The sequence below is a fragment of the Aspergillus fumigatus genome, chromosome 6 (assembly GCF_000002655.1).
Source record: "Aspergillus fumigatus Af293 chromosome 6, whole genome shotgun sequence".
NCBI classification, from domain to species: Eukaryota; Fungi; Ascomycota; class Eurotiomycetes; order Eurotiales; family Aspergillaceae; genus Aspergillus; species Aspergillus fumigatus.
In genome coordinates this window covers 1,469,261-1,483,226 of record NC_007199.1, presented here as the reverse complement: position 1 = coordinate 1,483,226, position 13,966 = coordinate 1,469,261, and the positions used below count along the sequence as shown (strand labels likewise).

Sequence of the window (13,966 nt, the reverse complement as noted above, 5' to 3'; positions counted from 1 at the left end):
AGAGGTAATCGAGGTGTGAACTACAGTTTCTGGTATTCAAGCTTGCCTTCCAGCTTCTTGGCCTCAGCGACCTTGCGAACCGCCTTGTTGAAGTCGTCCTGGCTGATCGCGTCCCGATAGTCCTTGATGGCGAAAAGTCCACTATGCAATGTCAGCAATTTATTCCTGTAAATAAAGGAGTTCGAAGATGTGAGCCATACGCTTCCGTAACCACGTTACGCAGATCGGCACCGTTGAGTCCGTCGCTCATCTTTACAACGCTTTCAAAATCAATCTCGCCCTCCAGCTGAACGGTGCTGGAGTGGATCTTCAGGATTTCCAGACGGCCAACCTCGTTGGGAAGGGGAATCTCAATCTTCCGGTCCAGACGACCGGCACGGAGCAAAGCCGGGTCAAGGGTATCTGGTCGGTTGGTCGCCATGATGATCTTCGTCTTTCCGAGGTAGTCGAAACCATCCAGCTGGTTCAGAAGCTCCATCAGTGTTCTCTGGATTTCTCTATCAGCCGAGGTACCCTCAGAGAAACGCCTGCCACCGATGGCGTCAATTTCGTCCATGAAGATAATACAGGGCTCGTGTTCCTTTGCATAACCGAACATCTCTCTTATTAACCGCGCGGATTCACCAATGTACTTGTCGACGATCGCGGATGAAACCACTATAACAAGATCAGCAGTTGTGACAAAAAGGGGCCAGAAACGCGCCTACCCTTCAGAAAATTGGTTTCCATCGAGCTCGCCACGGCTCGTGCCAGCAATGTCTTTCCGGTACCGGGAGGACCGTACAGTAATACACCTTTGGGCGGCTTGATACCGACTCTCTGGAATAGTTCGGGGTTCTTCAATGGCAACTCGATCACTTCTCGAAGCTCTCTGATTTGGTCGTTCAGACCACCGATACCCGCGAAGCTGATCTGACCAGGGTCCTCCAACGACATGTTGTATACCAGCGGATCAACTTCACGCGGAAGCATGCGCATGATGGTAAGTGTTGTCATGTCAAGGGCAACACGAGTGCCCTGTTTCAGTTTCGATTTATCGACCTTGGAGCGGCAGCCGACAACATATCGGGGACCGGATGACGCCTTAACGATGACTATCTCCGTTATCAAAGTTAGCTAATGTATCATCGTATTACGAACTTTCTATCGTGTTAGAGACGACCAAGTTCATGCACGTTCTGACACATAAGAGTTATGAAAATGGCATACATCGCTCCTCATCCAGTTGTTTCAGCACTTCGCCAATGATCTGACCGACACTCTGCAAGGCCTTGATGTTCTCTTCAGAGATATCGAACTCTCTCTGCAGGTCCTTGATACCCATACGCAGGTTCTTAAGCTTAGCTTCCCATTCTCGAAGCTCTAGTAAGCTCTTCTTGTAATCTTCGAGCGCCTGCTCTCTCTCAGGGTCGCTTCCGCCGTTCATCGTTGGAAAAGCGAAGCCGGGGGGTAGGGCTTCAAACGGATGTTGCGTAAAATCAAAGAATGTCCTAGAATTTAAGGAAGTGTTGATTTGGGAGGGTTGCAATACAATGCGTACAAAAGAAGGCTGATGATTATGGGGTATCTGACCTCGCTACTCCAACTTGGTCGAGCTGTCGAGAGCTCACAGAGCAACCACTTACTGGTCACATGACTTAGCCCAACATGGCGATTACGTGATATTGCCAAGATGATAAGGCCCCCAAGGCCGCAAGGCCACAAGGCATACAGGCATCAAGGCGTTTATGTCATGGCCTTTTGCCATTACGCAATCACAATGGATGGAAGTTTCCAGACAACCTAAGCAAGGTCCCTCCCTGGGTCGCTGTTATGTAGTATGACAGATAATACTAGTCTTGGTACGCTTCTGGCCACGAGCATGCTACTTTGTTTATTCCATGACTCCTGAGATGCAACGGGCTAATGGCAGTAATGTAGATAAGCATTGAGTAGCTAACAATCTTCTCTTCCATCATCGAGATGTACAGATTCAGATATTTATATAGAGAGCTAATAGAGAGTAGAGCTTTTATCTCCGGCCTACCTCTTCAGGAGCACACACTATTCATAGTTATCCGAGCTTGTCAAATGAGAAGATGAAGTTCTCCTTATCCAGTAGTCACTCTAGTTCTGCTGCTCTCAGTCGCAGGTAAAAAGCATGAGCATCGCCGTCTCGATCCTCACCCGCCTTGCCCCGAGGGAAAGCGGGAGATCTCGCTGCAGAGTTACAATGGAAACGGTGCAAAGGAGAAGCCTCAGCCAGCGAGAATAGCAGATCGGTTCGCTGCCCCACCGTGGTGTTGGGAAGATTCGGAGCTTCCATCATGAGCTTTACCCGGGGACAATCATTGGCAACATACAAGAAGACGACGATTCCAATTTAAAGATCAATTGTCTTTGATCTTCCTTTTCATTTGCTGCACTTGAACCCCAGTTATCCTCTGATCCTCACTACCGTCTGAAATGTAAGTGAATTTCATGCCTGGCTTTCCCAGTCTGAGATCATTAACATCTACCCCGCCATTCCACACCTGTACTGTTGACCCCTCCATCGCTCTTCGTCATCACTAAGAGGAATTGGGCCTTTCATATCAAGTCTATTCGTATTGCAATTTGTCCCTTGAGTCTTCTGCCACCTGTTAGTTCGTCCCTTTGACTCACCGTGAGAGTGGTTTGCAATTGATTGGATCAGCATCACCTGCCTCTCATACCGATTCTCCCATCCACTCACTCATTTTGGGTCATCGGTGAAGAGCAACCCCCCGCTGCTAGTCACACACCTAACAACCCGTAACTGGCTTTTCCCTTCTATATCAGCTCTCCAGTCCTCTCACTTCCTGTGGTCCTTTCATTCCTCTCGATTTACATCCAACTGACCTTTTAATCAGCTCGTCAGAATGCCTATCTCCAAGATCCACGCTCGTTCCGTGTACGACTCTCGCGGTAACCCCACCGTTGAGGTGGACGTTGTCACCGAGACCGGTTTGCACCGTGCTATTGTTCCTTCTGGAGCTTCCACCGGTCCGTTCCCTTGAAACTAATAGGTAAAACCCTCGAGTGCTGACGAAGAGACAGGCCAGCACGAGGCTCACGAGCTCCGTGACGGTGATAAGACCCAGTGGGGCGGCAAGGGTAAGTTTGTATCTACTTGACAATAGCTTCGTGCTCAGAGAATGTCATCGCTGATGGCAATGTGATCAACAGGTGTCCTCAAGGCTGTCAAGAATGTCAACGAGACCATTGGCCCTGCTCTCATCAAGGAGAACATCGATGTGAAGGACCAGTCTAAGGTCGACGAGTTCCTTAACAAGCTTGACGGGACTGCCAACAAGTCCAACCTCGGTGCTAATGCCATCCTCGGTGTCAGCTTGGCTGTTGCCAAGGCTGGTGCTGCTGAGAAGGGTGTCCCTCTCTACGCTCACATCTCCGACCTTGCCGGTACCAAGAAGCCCTATGTCCTTCCCGTTCCCTTCCAGAACGTCCTGAACGGCGGCTCTCACGCCGGTGGTCGCCTCGCTTTCCAGGAGTTCATGATCGTCCCTGAGTAAGTCTGCCTGATGTGCATTGGCTTTCTTTCATTGATTTCTGACTATGATCAATAGCTCCGCTCCCTCTTTCTCCGAGGCCCTCCGCCAGGGTGCTGAGGTCTACCAGAAGCTCAAGGCTCTGGCCAAGAAGAAGTACGGCCAGTCCGCTGGCAACGTTGGTGACGAGGGTGGTGTTGCTCCCGATATTCAGACCGCCGAGGAGGCTCTCGACCTGATCACCGAGGCCATCGAGCAGGCCGGCTACACCGGCAAGATCAAGATCGCTATGGACGTTGCCTCCAGCGAGTTCTACAAGGCCGACGTCAAGAAGTACGACCTTGACTTCAAGAACCCCGAGAGCGACCCCTCCAAGTGGCTCACCTACGAGCAGCTTGCCGACCTCTACAAGTCCCTTGCTGCCAAGTACCCCATTGTCAGCATTGAGGACCCCTTCGCTGAGGATGATTGGGAGGCCTGGAGCTACTTCTACAAGACCTCCGACTTCCAGATTGTTGGTGATGACCTGACTGTTACCAACCCTGGGCGTATCAAGAAGGCCATCGAGCTCAAGTCCTGCAACGCCCTCCTGCTCAAGGTCAACCAGATCGGTACCCTCACCGAGTCCATCCAGGCCGCCAAGGACTCCTACGCCGACAACTGGGGTGTCATGGTCTCCCACCGCTCTGGTGAGACTGAGGACGTCACCATTGCCGACATTGCTGTCGGTCTGCGCTCTGGCCAGATCAAGACCGGTGCTCCTTGCCGTTCCGAGCGTCTGGCTAAGCTGAACCAGATCCTCCGTATCGAGGAGGAGCTCGGCGAGAATGCCGTCTACGCTGGTTCCAAGTTCCGCACTGCCGTCAACCTGTAAATGCAGCCGCGGACCCTACTATTTACAGAGAAAAGGTTCTCAACCCAATCAGACATACTTCAAAAAATGACGATTGGACTCGGACCCATTTTGGGCTTCGAAAAAATAACAGCATTGCCAGGCTGAGCAACAGACCAGCACGTCCCAATGCTGTTCGATAAAGAGTTATGATGATGATATGATCAGCCAATTACACTATATAGTGGCTTAATGAAAAATGCATCCAGCTTAATATGTCCTCAGTAAAGTATCGGTCCACGTAAGAACATAGCGCAAGCGTTGAAATGAGCTCTAGCAATCTCCCGTGGCCACAAAAATTGCAAAGGTACCAGGGCACTCAGAACTTTTGTATCGGGCATCAATGGTCGAATGGCACGTGATCATTTACATGCCCCACTAACAAGATTCCATTGTGAAGTTGTTGCGGCAGCAGCGAGATTCTGTCTCTGCCATTCAGCAGAAAAAAACCATCGTCGGTCTTCGCCACGACAGTCTATCTCGTCCGAACACGGTAGATCCCGCTGAATCACCTCCTGGGTACCTGCTCAGGAATCTCGGAACGTGTCCTATCAGCCAATAAATCTTTTCTGACGATTTTGCCCGCCATGGCGCCTTCAAAGTGGGGTAAGTGATATCTTGAAATTTGCCAGCCGGCAAGTGACGATCCCGGATTCTTACAGATAGGGAGTCTCTTCCTTGATAGCTTGAGAAAGGTGCTGATATCAATCTATTAGATGATGAGGAAGACAGCAGCCCGCCCCCGCCCCCGCCGGTGGTGGCCAGACGCAAGTTCGACGATGAGGAGGAGGAAGATGTAGGTTACCTCTGCGATTTATACACCTTGCTTGCTGGCTCAAGATATACTAACCCTCTGTGATTTCAAAGGTCCTTGACTCGTGGGACGCCGCCGAAGACTCAGAAGTAGAGCGGGAAAAGGCCGCAAAGGCTGCAGCGGCGGCAGCCAAGGCCGAAGCCGAGGCGGCCGCGAAGAAGAAGAGCAAGGCACAGCGGATAGAGGAGCGCAAGCAGGAGCGAAAGAAACTGGCCGAGGCGAACGAGAGCGACGAGGACAGCGAAGAGGACGAGGCGGCGAGGCGGGCCCGTCTGCGCCGCACGGAGAAGGAGGGTGACCTCAAGCACGCGCAGGACCTGTTCGAGGACATCGACCTGAACCGTAACCGTGGCACCCCCAAGGCGATTGTCATCAGCGACTCGGCCGATCCCACGCAGGCCGTCGACCTCTCCGCCATGCCACTGTTCAAGCCTACAACCAAGGACCAGTTCACCCGGCTGACCAGCACGCTGATCCCCCTGCTGACGGCGCACTCGAAGAAACCTCACTATGCCCTGTGGGCGCAGGAGTTCACCAAGCAGCTTGTCAAGGAGCTTAACAGCGGTGATGTCAAGAAGATTGCCAGTGCCCTCACCACTATCAGCAACGAGAAGATGAGAGAGGAGCGTGCCGCCGACAAAGGCAACAAGAAGACCAAGGCTGCCAAGACCAAGGTTTCTCTCGTTGCTAGCAGAGACAACAAGATTGATGCCACACCTTATGATGATGATGGACTGGACGATGACGACTTCATGTGATTGAGGATTAGTAAAAGTAGGGTTACACTTGTTTGGATAGGAACGACGCCTTTCTTCCTGTTTCCCTTTCATCCTCCAAAATGACGCTTCTCTTTTGTCCATACTGTTAATTGAGGCAGTGCTTTTTCTTTACCTCCCATTCTCATTTTTGAGAATGTATATGCTTACCTATATACCTTGTATCCTGCGCCTCCTGTGTGGGTAGTACACTCTATTTGATTCAATGATAGACTACATTATATATCTTGACACTTTTTTTTTTTTTAAAGCTACTCAGAATTTTCCTTGCGAAGCGATGAAAATCAACAATATGATATCAAGCCATATAGCTCGATAATATAAGTGTCCAGATTTGACGCTCTCTAGTCCTTGCGTGAGTCATCACATGATGTCCACCGACAGGCGATGTAAAAAGGGGTAGAGTGAAGGACGCACTCCTGGCCGGGCCACGAAAAGGTTCAGAATTGAACTTCTCCGGCCCCTTACGAAACGACTGCGGTAACCTCTCCAACTGCAAGCCTGGAGAGGCAAACATGCATACCTTCGCTAGGGAAGTCGGCCCAGCACTCAATAGAAGGGACCTAGGGAGACCATGTATGGAGATCGATGAAGTATCCGACCCCCCTCTAGATTTCTTTTGCTGTCTCAACCTGCCGGTCTTTTCTTTCCCAATATCTGACGTGAAGGAGCGAACTACTTCCATTGGCAGGTACTAATTGGGGGAATAAAATCTGAGGACAGGGGAGAAAGGGAAGTGGAAACTAGTCAAAGGGGTAAAAAAGGGGAATAAAAGACAATTGTATCTTGCTGGGGTTGGGAATAGAGACAAATAAAAGAGAGATAAATTCCACTCGGCCCCTTTTCCTCCCTCTCCAGATATCGTCAAACTCCGCCGGCCCGACCCATACGATCCCGAACAAGTGGAAGATATCTGCCGGCCCAAACCAGTCACGCGGCTAAGAAAAGGACTTGCAGACACCAATAGACACGCCGAGTGACGCAACACGGCTTTTGATACAACAAAGGAAAACCCCGGAAGCCGCCCACTTAAGACTCGGTAGGAGCAGGCTTGGCCTCCTCAGGCTTCTCTTCAGCAGCGGGGGTGGGTTCCTCCTCGGTCTTGTCCTCCTTAGCAGCGGCACCCTCGGCCTCGTTGCCGTCAGAAGAGGTCCACAGAGTGAGGTTATCACGCAACAGCTGCATGATCAGGGTGCTATCACGGTAGCTCTCCTCGGAAAGAGAGTCGAGCTCGGCAATGGCATCGTCGAAAGCCTGCTTGGCAAGGTGGCAGGCACGGTCGGGCGAGTTCAGAATCTCGTAGTAGAAAACGGAGAAGTTCAGAGCGAGACCAAGACGGATGGGGTGGGTAGGGGTGAGGTCGGTCTGGGCAACATCGGTGGCGTTCTGAAGGAGGTCAGCCGGTAAGCGAGCGCTCAACCATACACTGCGTCAATTCCACACGCAGGTCTCATTTGATCGACATACCTTGTAAGCCTCATGGGCGGCAGTAGCAGCGACCTTGCGCTTGTTACCAGAAGCAAATTCAGCGAGGTAACGGTGGTAGTCGCCCTTCCTACACGCACATCAGTGATTAGGGATCGTACTTTAGATGCAGGGGTCACGAAATCGCTTGCATACATCTTGTAGTAGAAGACCTTGGACTCGCCAGTTTCGGCCTTGGGGATGAGAGACTCATCCAGAACGTCGAGGACATCCTGGCAGACCTTCTCCAGCTCGGTCTCGATCTTCTGGCGGTAGTCACGGATAATGGCAACGTGCTGCTCGGAGCCCTTGGATTCCTCCTTCTGCTCGATGGAGGAGATGATACGCCAGGAGGCACGGCGGGTCCCGACCACGTTTTTGTAGGCAACGGAGAGGAGGTTACGCTCGTCGACGGAAAGTTCGCCTCCAATCTGATCCAAGGAGTTAGTCATCTAGAAACATTGAAACATTAGAGCCATGTTTGAACATACCTTGGCGACTTCCTGTGCGGCGGTTAGCTGAGTCAGTCCAATCATTCGTTATACAAATCAGACAACAAACGAACCTTCATGTAGGTAACCATCTCTGTAAAAGTGAGAATCCTGTTATTCCATGCCAGTGAATATGATGGGAAAAGACAACTAACCATCATAGCGCTCGGCCTGCTCGCAGAGCCTTGCGAGGAAAGTCTTGCTGTAGGGAGGGGAAAGACGTCAGCGATATTTCCAATTGTTTGGAGATTGATAGTCTCCGAAGATGCTTACTTCTCACGCTAAACATCATATATAGACCGTCAGTAACCCTTAATGAGAAAAAAAAGGGGAAATACAAAAGACGAATGGAAGTTAGGAGTGGTGGGGGAGGGTGTGTGCGTGTATACGCCATGGGACACCATGACAGCGGTGACAGGGTGGACAACAACAGAGAGAGGAGGGGTTAGGCTGGAACAACATAACATACCTCAGAAGTCATGGTGAAAGGTTACGGGAGAAAGGAGAGGAAACAAGAGAAGGAGATTGTTGGTAAATGTGGAAGAAGAGAGAAAGGAGACTAGGTAGACAAGGAAGATTTGCTTAGAGGGAAATTGGGTTAGGAGATGGAAGAAGTAAGTAGAGTAGGTAAGTAATCACGACCTGAAGATGTGATCTTCCCAGCAACTGGAAGTAGTTAAGTGATTGGGATGGATCGGTGAGCTGACGGGCCAGCCAGCTTTAGCGAGAGTGAGGCGGTGTGTTTGCCTGGTTTGTTGCTTTCTGCCAGCCTCAGGCATCATATAGTGGTTCATGTCCTGTAGTGCAGACATTCATTCACCCTTGGCTCTCCTGATTGAGCCAGTGCTGTAGACTACTTGACTGTCCAGTTTCTGCCAAGGTTGCTGTCCGACATCTGTCACAGTCTGAAGGGGTGCTTATCAGACTTCTCTTGAGTCCATGTGCTATGAATAAAATAAACAAACATGACCATAAACTGATACAATGGCTATCGCGACAGCTTCATATGCTGCCAGTGTCAGCGACTATGGCTATTGCTGAACGAACAAAGCCTTGGAGATCGGGAATTCATATTGGAGTTCATATACAATCAAATGGATGCTTTGCACTGGGAGTCGCATCCAAATCGAGGGCCGAAACTCTCATTTGGCAGTCCACGTGATATACAGTAGGCACAATGATCAATATACAAGCGTTGTAGACTGCAGCGAAGCCAAAGAGGTGAAGGTAACAGCCTGCTCCAGGGGGGTGTCACTAGCAAAACTAATGAATGGTAAGCTCTCCGCCAGCCATCTCAAGAATGATAGCATCTTGGCTGCTTTTGTCTACCGGTGCAAAGTCTCCGGTAGTTTAAGCACAGCAAGTTCTAAAGCGGAGTCGCCAATAAGGCATCATCCTACTGTCTAAATCCTGATAGACGCTTCTCCATTTCGTCCATGATGTACTTGGGTATCAGATCCTTACAAGCGTCTAAAGAGACAGTGGACACAGGGAAGGTGGGGGCTATTCGCATGGGTCCCTCAAGGCATCATCATTTCTCAGTGGAGCTTGGTCGCGATGCTACATAGTATTAATGTCGGTGACGTTACAAGTGGTTACAGAAGAGATTTCCTCATTGAACAGAAGGCAAATATCTAGCAGGAGCAGAATCTCGCAACTATGCTCAACCATCTGTCTTCGTTTACTTGAGCTATATGTAGATAGACTTGATTATAGGTAGATAAGATTGAGCTCTGTGCCTTAACAGATCTGTTATGCAACTTCCATTCAGACAATCAGAGGAAATCACCACCTTAGATCGACAGAATATTGACCGGTCTTCGCCATACAAGACTAAACTACATAAAATGCATGGCACCTTGATCTATAAAACTGGTTTCATACAGTTCAGCCCTGTGGCCCTCCGGCTTGTCGTTCACCGTGGATTACCGGGGTCTGCAGATGAACCAGCAGTGGCCAGTGATGGTGAGTAAAACAGTCACCGCCAAAAAAAAAAAGAACACGTTTATCAGCCAAACTGCATCATTCTGCCCTCAGCGTCTGGGGCAAAGACCAACTACGCCTCTACAGGATAGACTAGCTAGACTTCGGATTTCCTTCTTTTCGGCCCAGAGTGTTGGAATAGGCCATTTTTCATTCGATAGACTTGTTGGAAAATCTCCTCTCTCGTATCGTTCTCTGTGTTGTTGAGTCCTTCTTTCGGATATTTATTGATCGATTTTCCCCCCTTCCTTCTAGACCCTTCCCGATTGCTATCTAGAAATACTGCTATCCGAGAACTACTTACCTAACCTGGTCTACTACTACCGGTAGCCTTTTGTTCATCCGGCCACTTGGCATTCATGACTCGGTAGCCACGTTCTCCCTTTATATTTCTTCTCATTCTTTCTTCCTCTCTCTCCTCTTCGTCTCCCTCTCTCTTGGCTTGTTCGATTGTTCGAGGTGTGATTGGCAATGGAGCGATCTTTTCTCCATTCTCCAGCAGAAGTGCTGGAGCACTTTGGAGTCTCAGAGCGTGCTGGTCTGTCCCAGGATCAGGTCGTGAGATCTAGGCAGAAGTATGGCCCAAATGGTCAGTACTCCCCCACCTCCACACTCAGCGCACAGAGTGATCCAAGCTGACCGGTGTTGATGAACAATGAAGCTCTCGCGGAAGATCCACCGACCCCTCTCTGGGAACTTGTGCTAGAACAATTTAAGGACCAACTGGTCCTCATCCTCTTAGGCTCCGCTGCTGTGTCTTTTGTACTGGCTCTTTTTGAGGAAGGTGACGACTGGACAGCGTTTGTTGACCCTGTTGTGGTACGTTCTGCGAAACCCCGTTGTACGAAGGTGATTTCTTGAAGGATTGAGTTAATTGTAAATCTGCCAACCTAGATTTTGACCATTCTGATCCTCAATGCTGTCGTCGGTGTCACGCAGGAGAGCAGCGCGGAGAAGGCAATTGCTGCTCTTCAAGAATACTCTGCAAATGAAGCAACAGTGGTTCGTGATGGCAAAACCCAGCGTATTAAGGCGGAAGATCTCGTCCCTGGAGATATCATTCACATCGGAGTTGGTGACCGCGTTCCGGCCGACTGCAGACTGCTAGCTATTCAAAGCAACAGTTTCCGCGTCGACCAAGCGGTCCTGACGGGCGAAAGTGAGAGTGTCTCCAAGGATACCCGCTCGATCAAGGATGAACAGGCCGTCAAGCAAGACCAGACAAATATCCTATTCTCGGGCACTTCGGTTGTCAATGGCCATGCTACTGCTATTGTTGTGTTGACTGGTGCTTCGACTGCTATTGGTGGCATCCACGAAAGTATCACGTCTCAGATTTCAGAGCCGACGCCACTTAAGCAGAAACTCAACGATTTTGGCGACATGCTAGCTAAGGTGATCACCGTGATCTGTGTTCTCGTCTGGCTGATCAATGTTGAGCACTTCAATGACCCGGCTCATGGTGGCTGGGCTAAGGGTGCCATTTACTATCTCAAGATTGCCGTCTCTCTGGGCGTGGCCGCCATCCCGGAGGGCTTAGCAGTAGTCATCACCACCTGTCTTGCTCTGGGTACGCGCAAGATGGCGGCTAAGAACGCCGTCGTTCGGTCTCTGCCGTCTGTCGAAACTTTGGGTAGCTGCAGTGTAATCTGCTCGGACAAAACTGGAACCTTGACTACTAATCAGATGAGCGTGGAAAAGCTTGTTTACCTCAATGCGTCCGGTGATGACCTGGAGGAGATAGACGTCGAGGGCACAACTTTTGCTCCCGAGGGCAAGCTCTCCCGTAATGGGAAGGTGTTGCAGAACCTTGCTGTAACCTCCTCTACCGTTCGCCAGATGGCTGAAGTCATGGCGCTTTGCAACAGTGCTACCCTTGCCCATGATCCGAAGAGTGGCACTTTCTCCTGTATCGGTGAACCTACCGAAGGAGCATTGAGAGTATTAGTTGAAAAGATCGGCACTGATGACATGGCTACCAATGAAAAGTTATTTCGACTGCCGGCTTCTCAGCGACTTCACGTTTCGAGTGCCCACTACGAATCACGCCTACCACTGCTGGCTACATATGAATTTTCCCGCGACCGCAAGAGTATGTCTGTTCTAGTTACAAAGGACAAGGCTCAGAGGCTTCTGGTCAAGGGTGCCCCTGAATCGATCCTCGAACGCTGCTCCTATGTCCTTTTGGGACCTGATGGGCCCCGTGTCCCTCTCACCAGAGTGTACAGTGATCTTCTTGCCAGGGAAGTTGTCGAATACGGCAACCGTGGTTTGCGCGTCATTGCTCTGGCTAGTGTCGACGATATTGCGGATAACCCCCTTTTGCACAATGCTCAAACCACCGAGGAGTACGCTCAGCTGGAAAGGAACATGACTCTGATTGGCCTTGTTGGAATGCTAGACCCTCCCCGCACCGAGGTTGCTGACTCCGTGAAGAAATGCCGTGCCGCTGGTATTCGCGTGATTGTTATCACCGGTGACAACCGCAACACTGCTGAATCTATTTGCCGTCAAATTGGTGTCTTTGGTGAGGATGAGGACCTTACGGGCAAAAGCTTCACTGGCCGGGAATTCGACGCCCTCTCGGAAAGTGAAAAGCTCGAGGCCGTCAAGAAGGCGTCTCTATTCTCACGTACTGAGCCGAGCCACAAGTCCAAGCTGGTCGATCTTCTTCAATCTCTGGGCCATGTGGTTGCAATGACTGGCGACGGTGTCAACGATGCTCCTGCTTTGAAGAAGGCCGACATTGGTGTTGCCATGGGTACTGGAACGGATGTTGCTAAGCTCGCCGCTGATATGGTTCTGACTGACGACAACTTTGCGACAATCACCGTTGCCGTCGAAGAGGGCAGATCGATCTACAGCAATACCCAGCAATTCATTCGCTACCTGATCTCCTCAAACATTGGAGAGGTTGTATCTATCTTCTTGACCGCAGCTCTGGGTATGCCCGAAGCATTGATCCCGGTCCAGCTCCTCTGGGTGAACCTGGTCACTGATGGGTTGCCTGCTACCGCTTTGTCGTTCAACCCTCCTGACCATGATGTGATGAGACGCGCGCCCAGAAAGCGCGATGAGCCTCTTGTGGGCGGCTGGCTACTTTTCAGATACCTGGCCATCGGCACGTACGTCGGTGCTGCTACTGTTTTTGGTTACATATGGTGGTTTGTTTATAATCCAGAGGGACCTCAGATCTCCTTTTGGCAGCTGGTAAGCAAATTGTCTCAGTGAGACCTTTTCGTGCCTGTCTAACTCGTATTTGCAGTCCCATTTCCACAAGTGCTCCGCTCAATTCCCCGAGATTGGCTGCGAGATGTTCTCCAACGAGATGTCGCGGTCTGCATCCACCGTGTCGCTCTCAATCCTTGTGGTTATTGAGATGTTGAACGCCATGAACGCGCTCTCATCCAGCGAGTCACTCCTCGCCTTCCCTCTTTGGAACAATATGATGCTGGTGTACGCCATCATTCTGTCAATGACCCTCCATTTCGCCATTCTGTATATTCCATTCTTGCAGACATTGTTCTCTATTTTGCCGTTGAACTGGACTGAATGGAAGGCGGTTCTGGCTATCAGCGCTCCTGTTGTGTAAGTCTTGCTTACATCCGTCCTCACTAAGATTTTTGCCTGTTGCTAACTGTTTATGAAGGGCCATTGATGAGCTACTTAAATATGCGGAGCGCCGCCTGTACACTCTCCCTGCAATTGCAGGGGAACAGCAGAATGGAGTGGCATTCAAGCCCAAGAAGGCGTAGGCGTTGGCTGATGAAGTGATGACCGACGGGCTTGTGGATTACTAGATATAGACGATGGCCTGTGCGAATTAGTCCTGTCATTCTCTTTTCCTTCTTTCGTGAGGCATCTGAAAGTATATATGTATAAATATAGATGACCCTAACGTATAGAAATGACGAAACGACTTGACCCTGATGTGTGGTGATGAGTAGATTCACTTTGATGCGTCTTGGTGCCTACGGATGCCTCAGGTATGGAGGAATCAACGTTACGTTTCTGGGAGGAAAAGAAAACATGCCAACTCT

The 13,966-nt window shown here is 50.3% G+C and overlaps 5 protein-coding genes across 5 annotated transcripts; 3 read left to right on the top strand and 2 right to left on the bottom strand.

The window, feature by feature from the left end:
• Window positions 1-20: 20 nt before the first annotated feature.
• rpt4 (proteasome regulatory particle base subunit RPT4) lies at window positions 21-1,426 on the bottom strand (the record flags this gene model as incomplete). The annotated part of the gene is made up of 4 exons (XM_745478.1): window positions 21-141; window positions 201-657; window positions 708-1,094; window positions 1,210-1,426. 4 exons carry the CDS (start codon window positions 1,424-1,426, stop codon window positions 21-23), a joined length of 1,182 nt encoding a protein of 393 aa, XP_750571.1.
• A 425-nt stretch (window positions 1,427-1,851) lies between these two features.
• On the top strand, window positions 1,852-4,610 carry aspf22 (enolase acuN). The gene is made up of 5 exons (XM_745477.2): window positions 1,852-2,620; window positions 2,871-3,003; window positions 3,058-3,114; window positions 3,187-3,526; window positions 3,585-4,610. The coding sequence occupies exons 2-5, from the start codon at window positions 2,880-2,882 to the stop codon at window positions 4,378-4,380; spliced, it is 1,317 nt and encodes a 438-aa protein (XP_750570.1). The 5' UTR covers window positions 1,852-2,620; window positions 2,871-2,879; the 3' UTR covers window positions 4,381-4,610.
• A 95-nt stretch (window positions 4,611-4,705) lies between these two features.
• hcr1 (eukaryotic translation initiation factor 3 subunit J) lies at window positions 4,706-5,970 on the top strand (the record flags this gene model as incomplete). The annotated part of the gene is made up of 3 exons (XM_745476.2): window positions 4,706-5,004; window positions 5,115-5,194; window positions 5,266-5,970. Exons 1-3 carry the CDS (start codon window positions 4,986-4,988, stop codon window positions 5,968-5,970), a joined length of 804 nt encoding a protein of 267 aa, XP_750569.1. The 5' UTR covers window positions 4,706-4,985.
• Window positions 5,971-7,017: 1,047 nt separating this feature from the next.
• AFUA_6G06750 (14-3-3 adaptor artA-like protein) lies at window positions 7,018-9,370 on the bottom strand (the record flags this gene model as incomplete). The annotated part of the gene is made up of 8 exons (XM_077805002.1): window positions 8,413-9,370; window positions 8,217-8,224; window positions 8,099-8,145; window positions 8,018-8,037; window positions 7,944-7,955; window positions 7,609-7,883; window positions 7,456-7,543; window positions 7,018-7,374 (listed from the first exon to the last, which is right to left on the bottom strand). The coding sequence occupies exons 1-8, from the start codon at window positions 8,422-8,424 to the stop codon at window positions 7,018-7,020; spliced, it is 819 nt and encodes a 272-aa protein (XP_077661135.1). The 5' UTR covers window positions 8,425-9,370.
• A 597-nt stretch (window positions 9,371-9,967) lies between these two features.
• AFUA_6G06740 (calcium-transporting ATPase) lies at window positions 9,968-13,856 on the top strand. The gene is made up of 5 exons (XM_745474.2): window positions 9,968-10,515; window positions 10,588-10,745; window positions 10,821-13,136; window positions 13,192-13,514; window positions 13,576-13,856. Exons 1-5 carry the CDS (start codon window positions 10,398-10,400, stop codon window positions 13,679-13,681), a joined length of 3,021 nt encoding a protein of 1,006 aa, XP_750567.2. The 5' UTR covers window positions 9,968-10,397; the 3' UTR covers window positions 13,682-13,856.
• The last annotated feature ends 110 nt before the right edge of the window (window positions 13,857-13,966 follow it).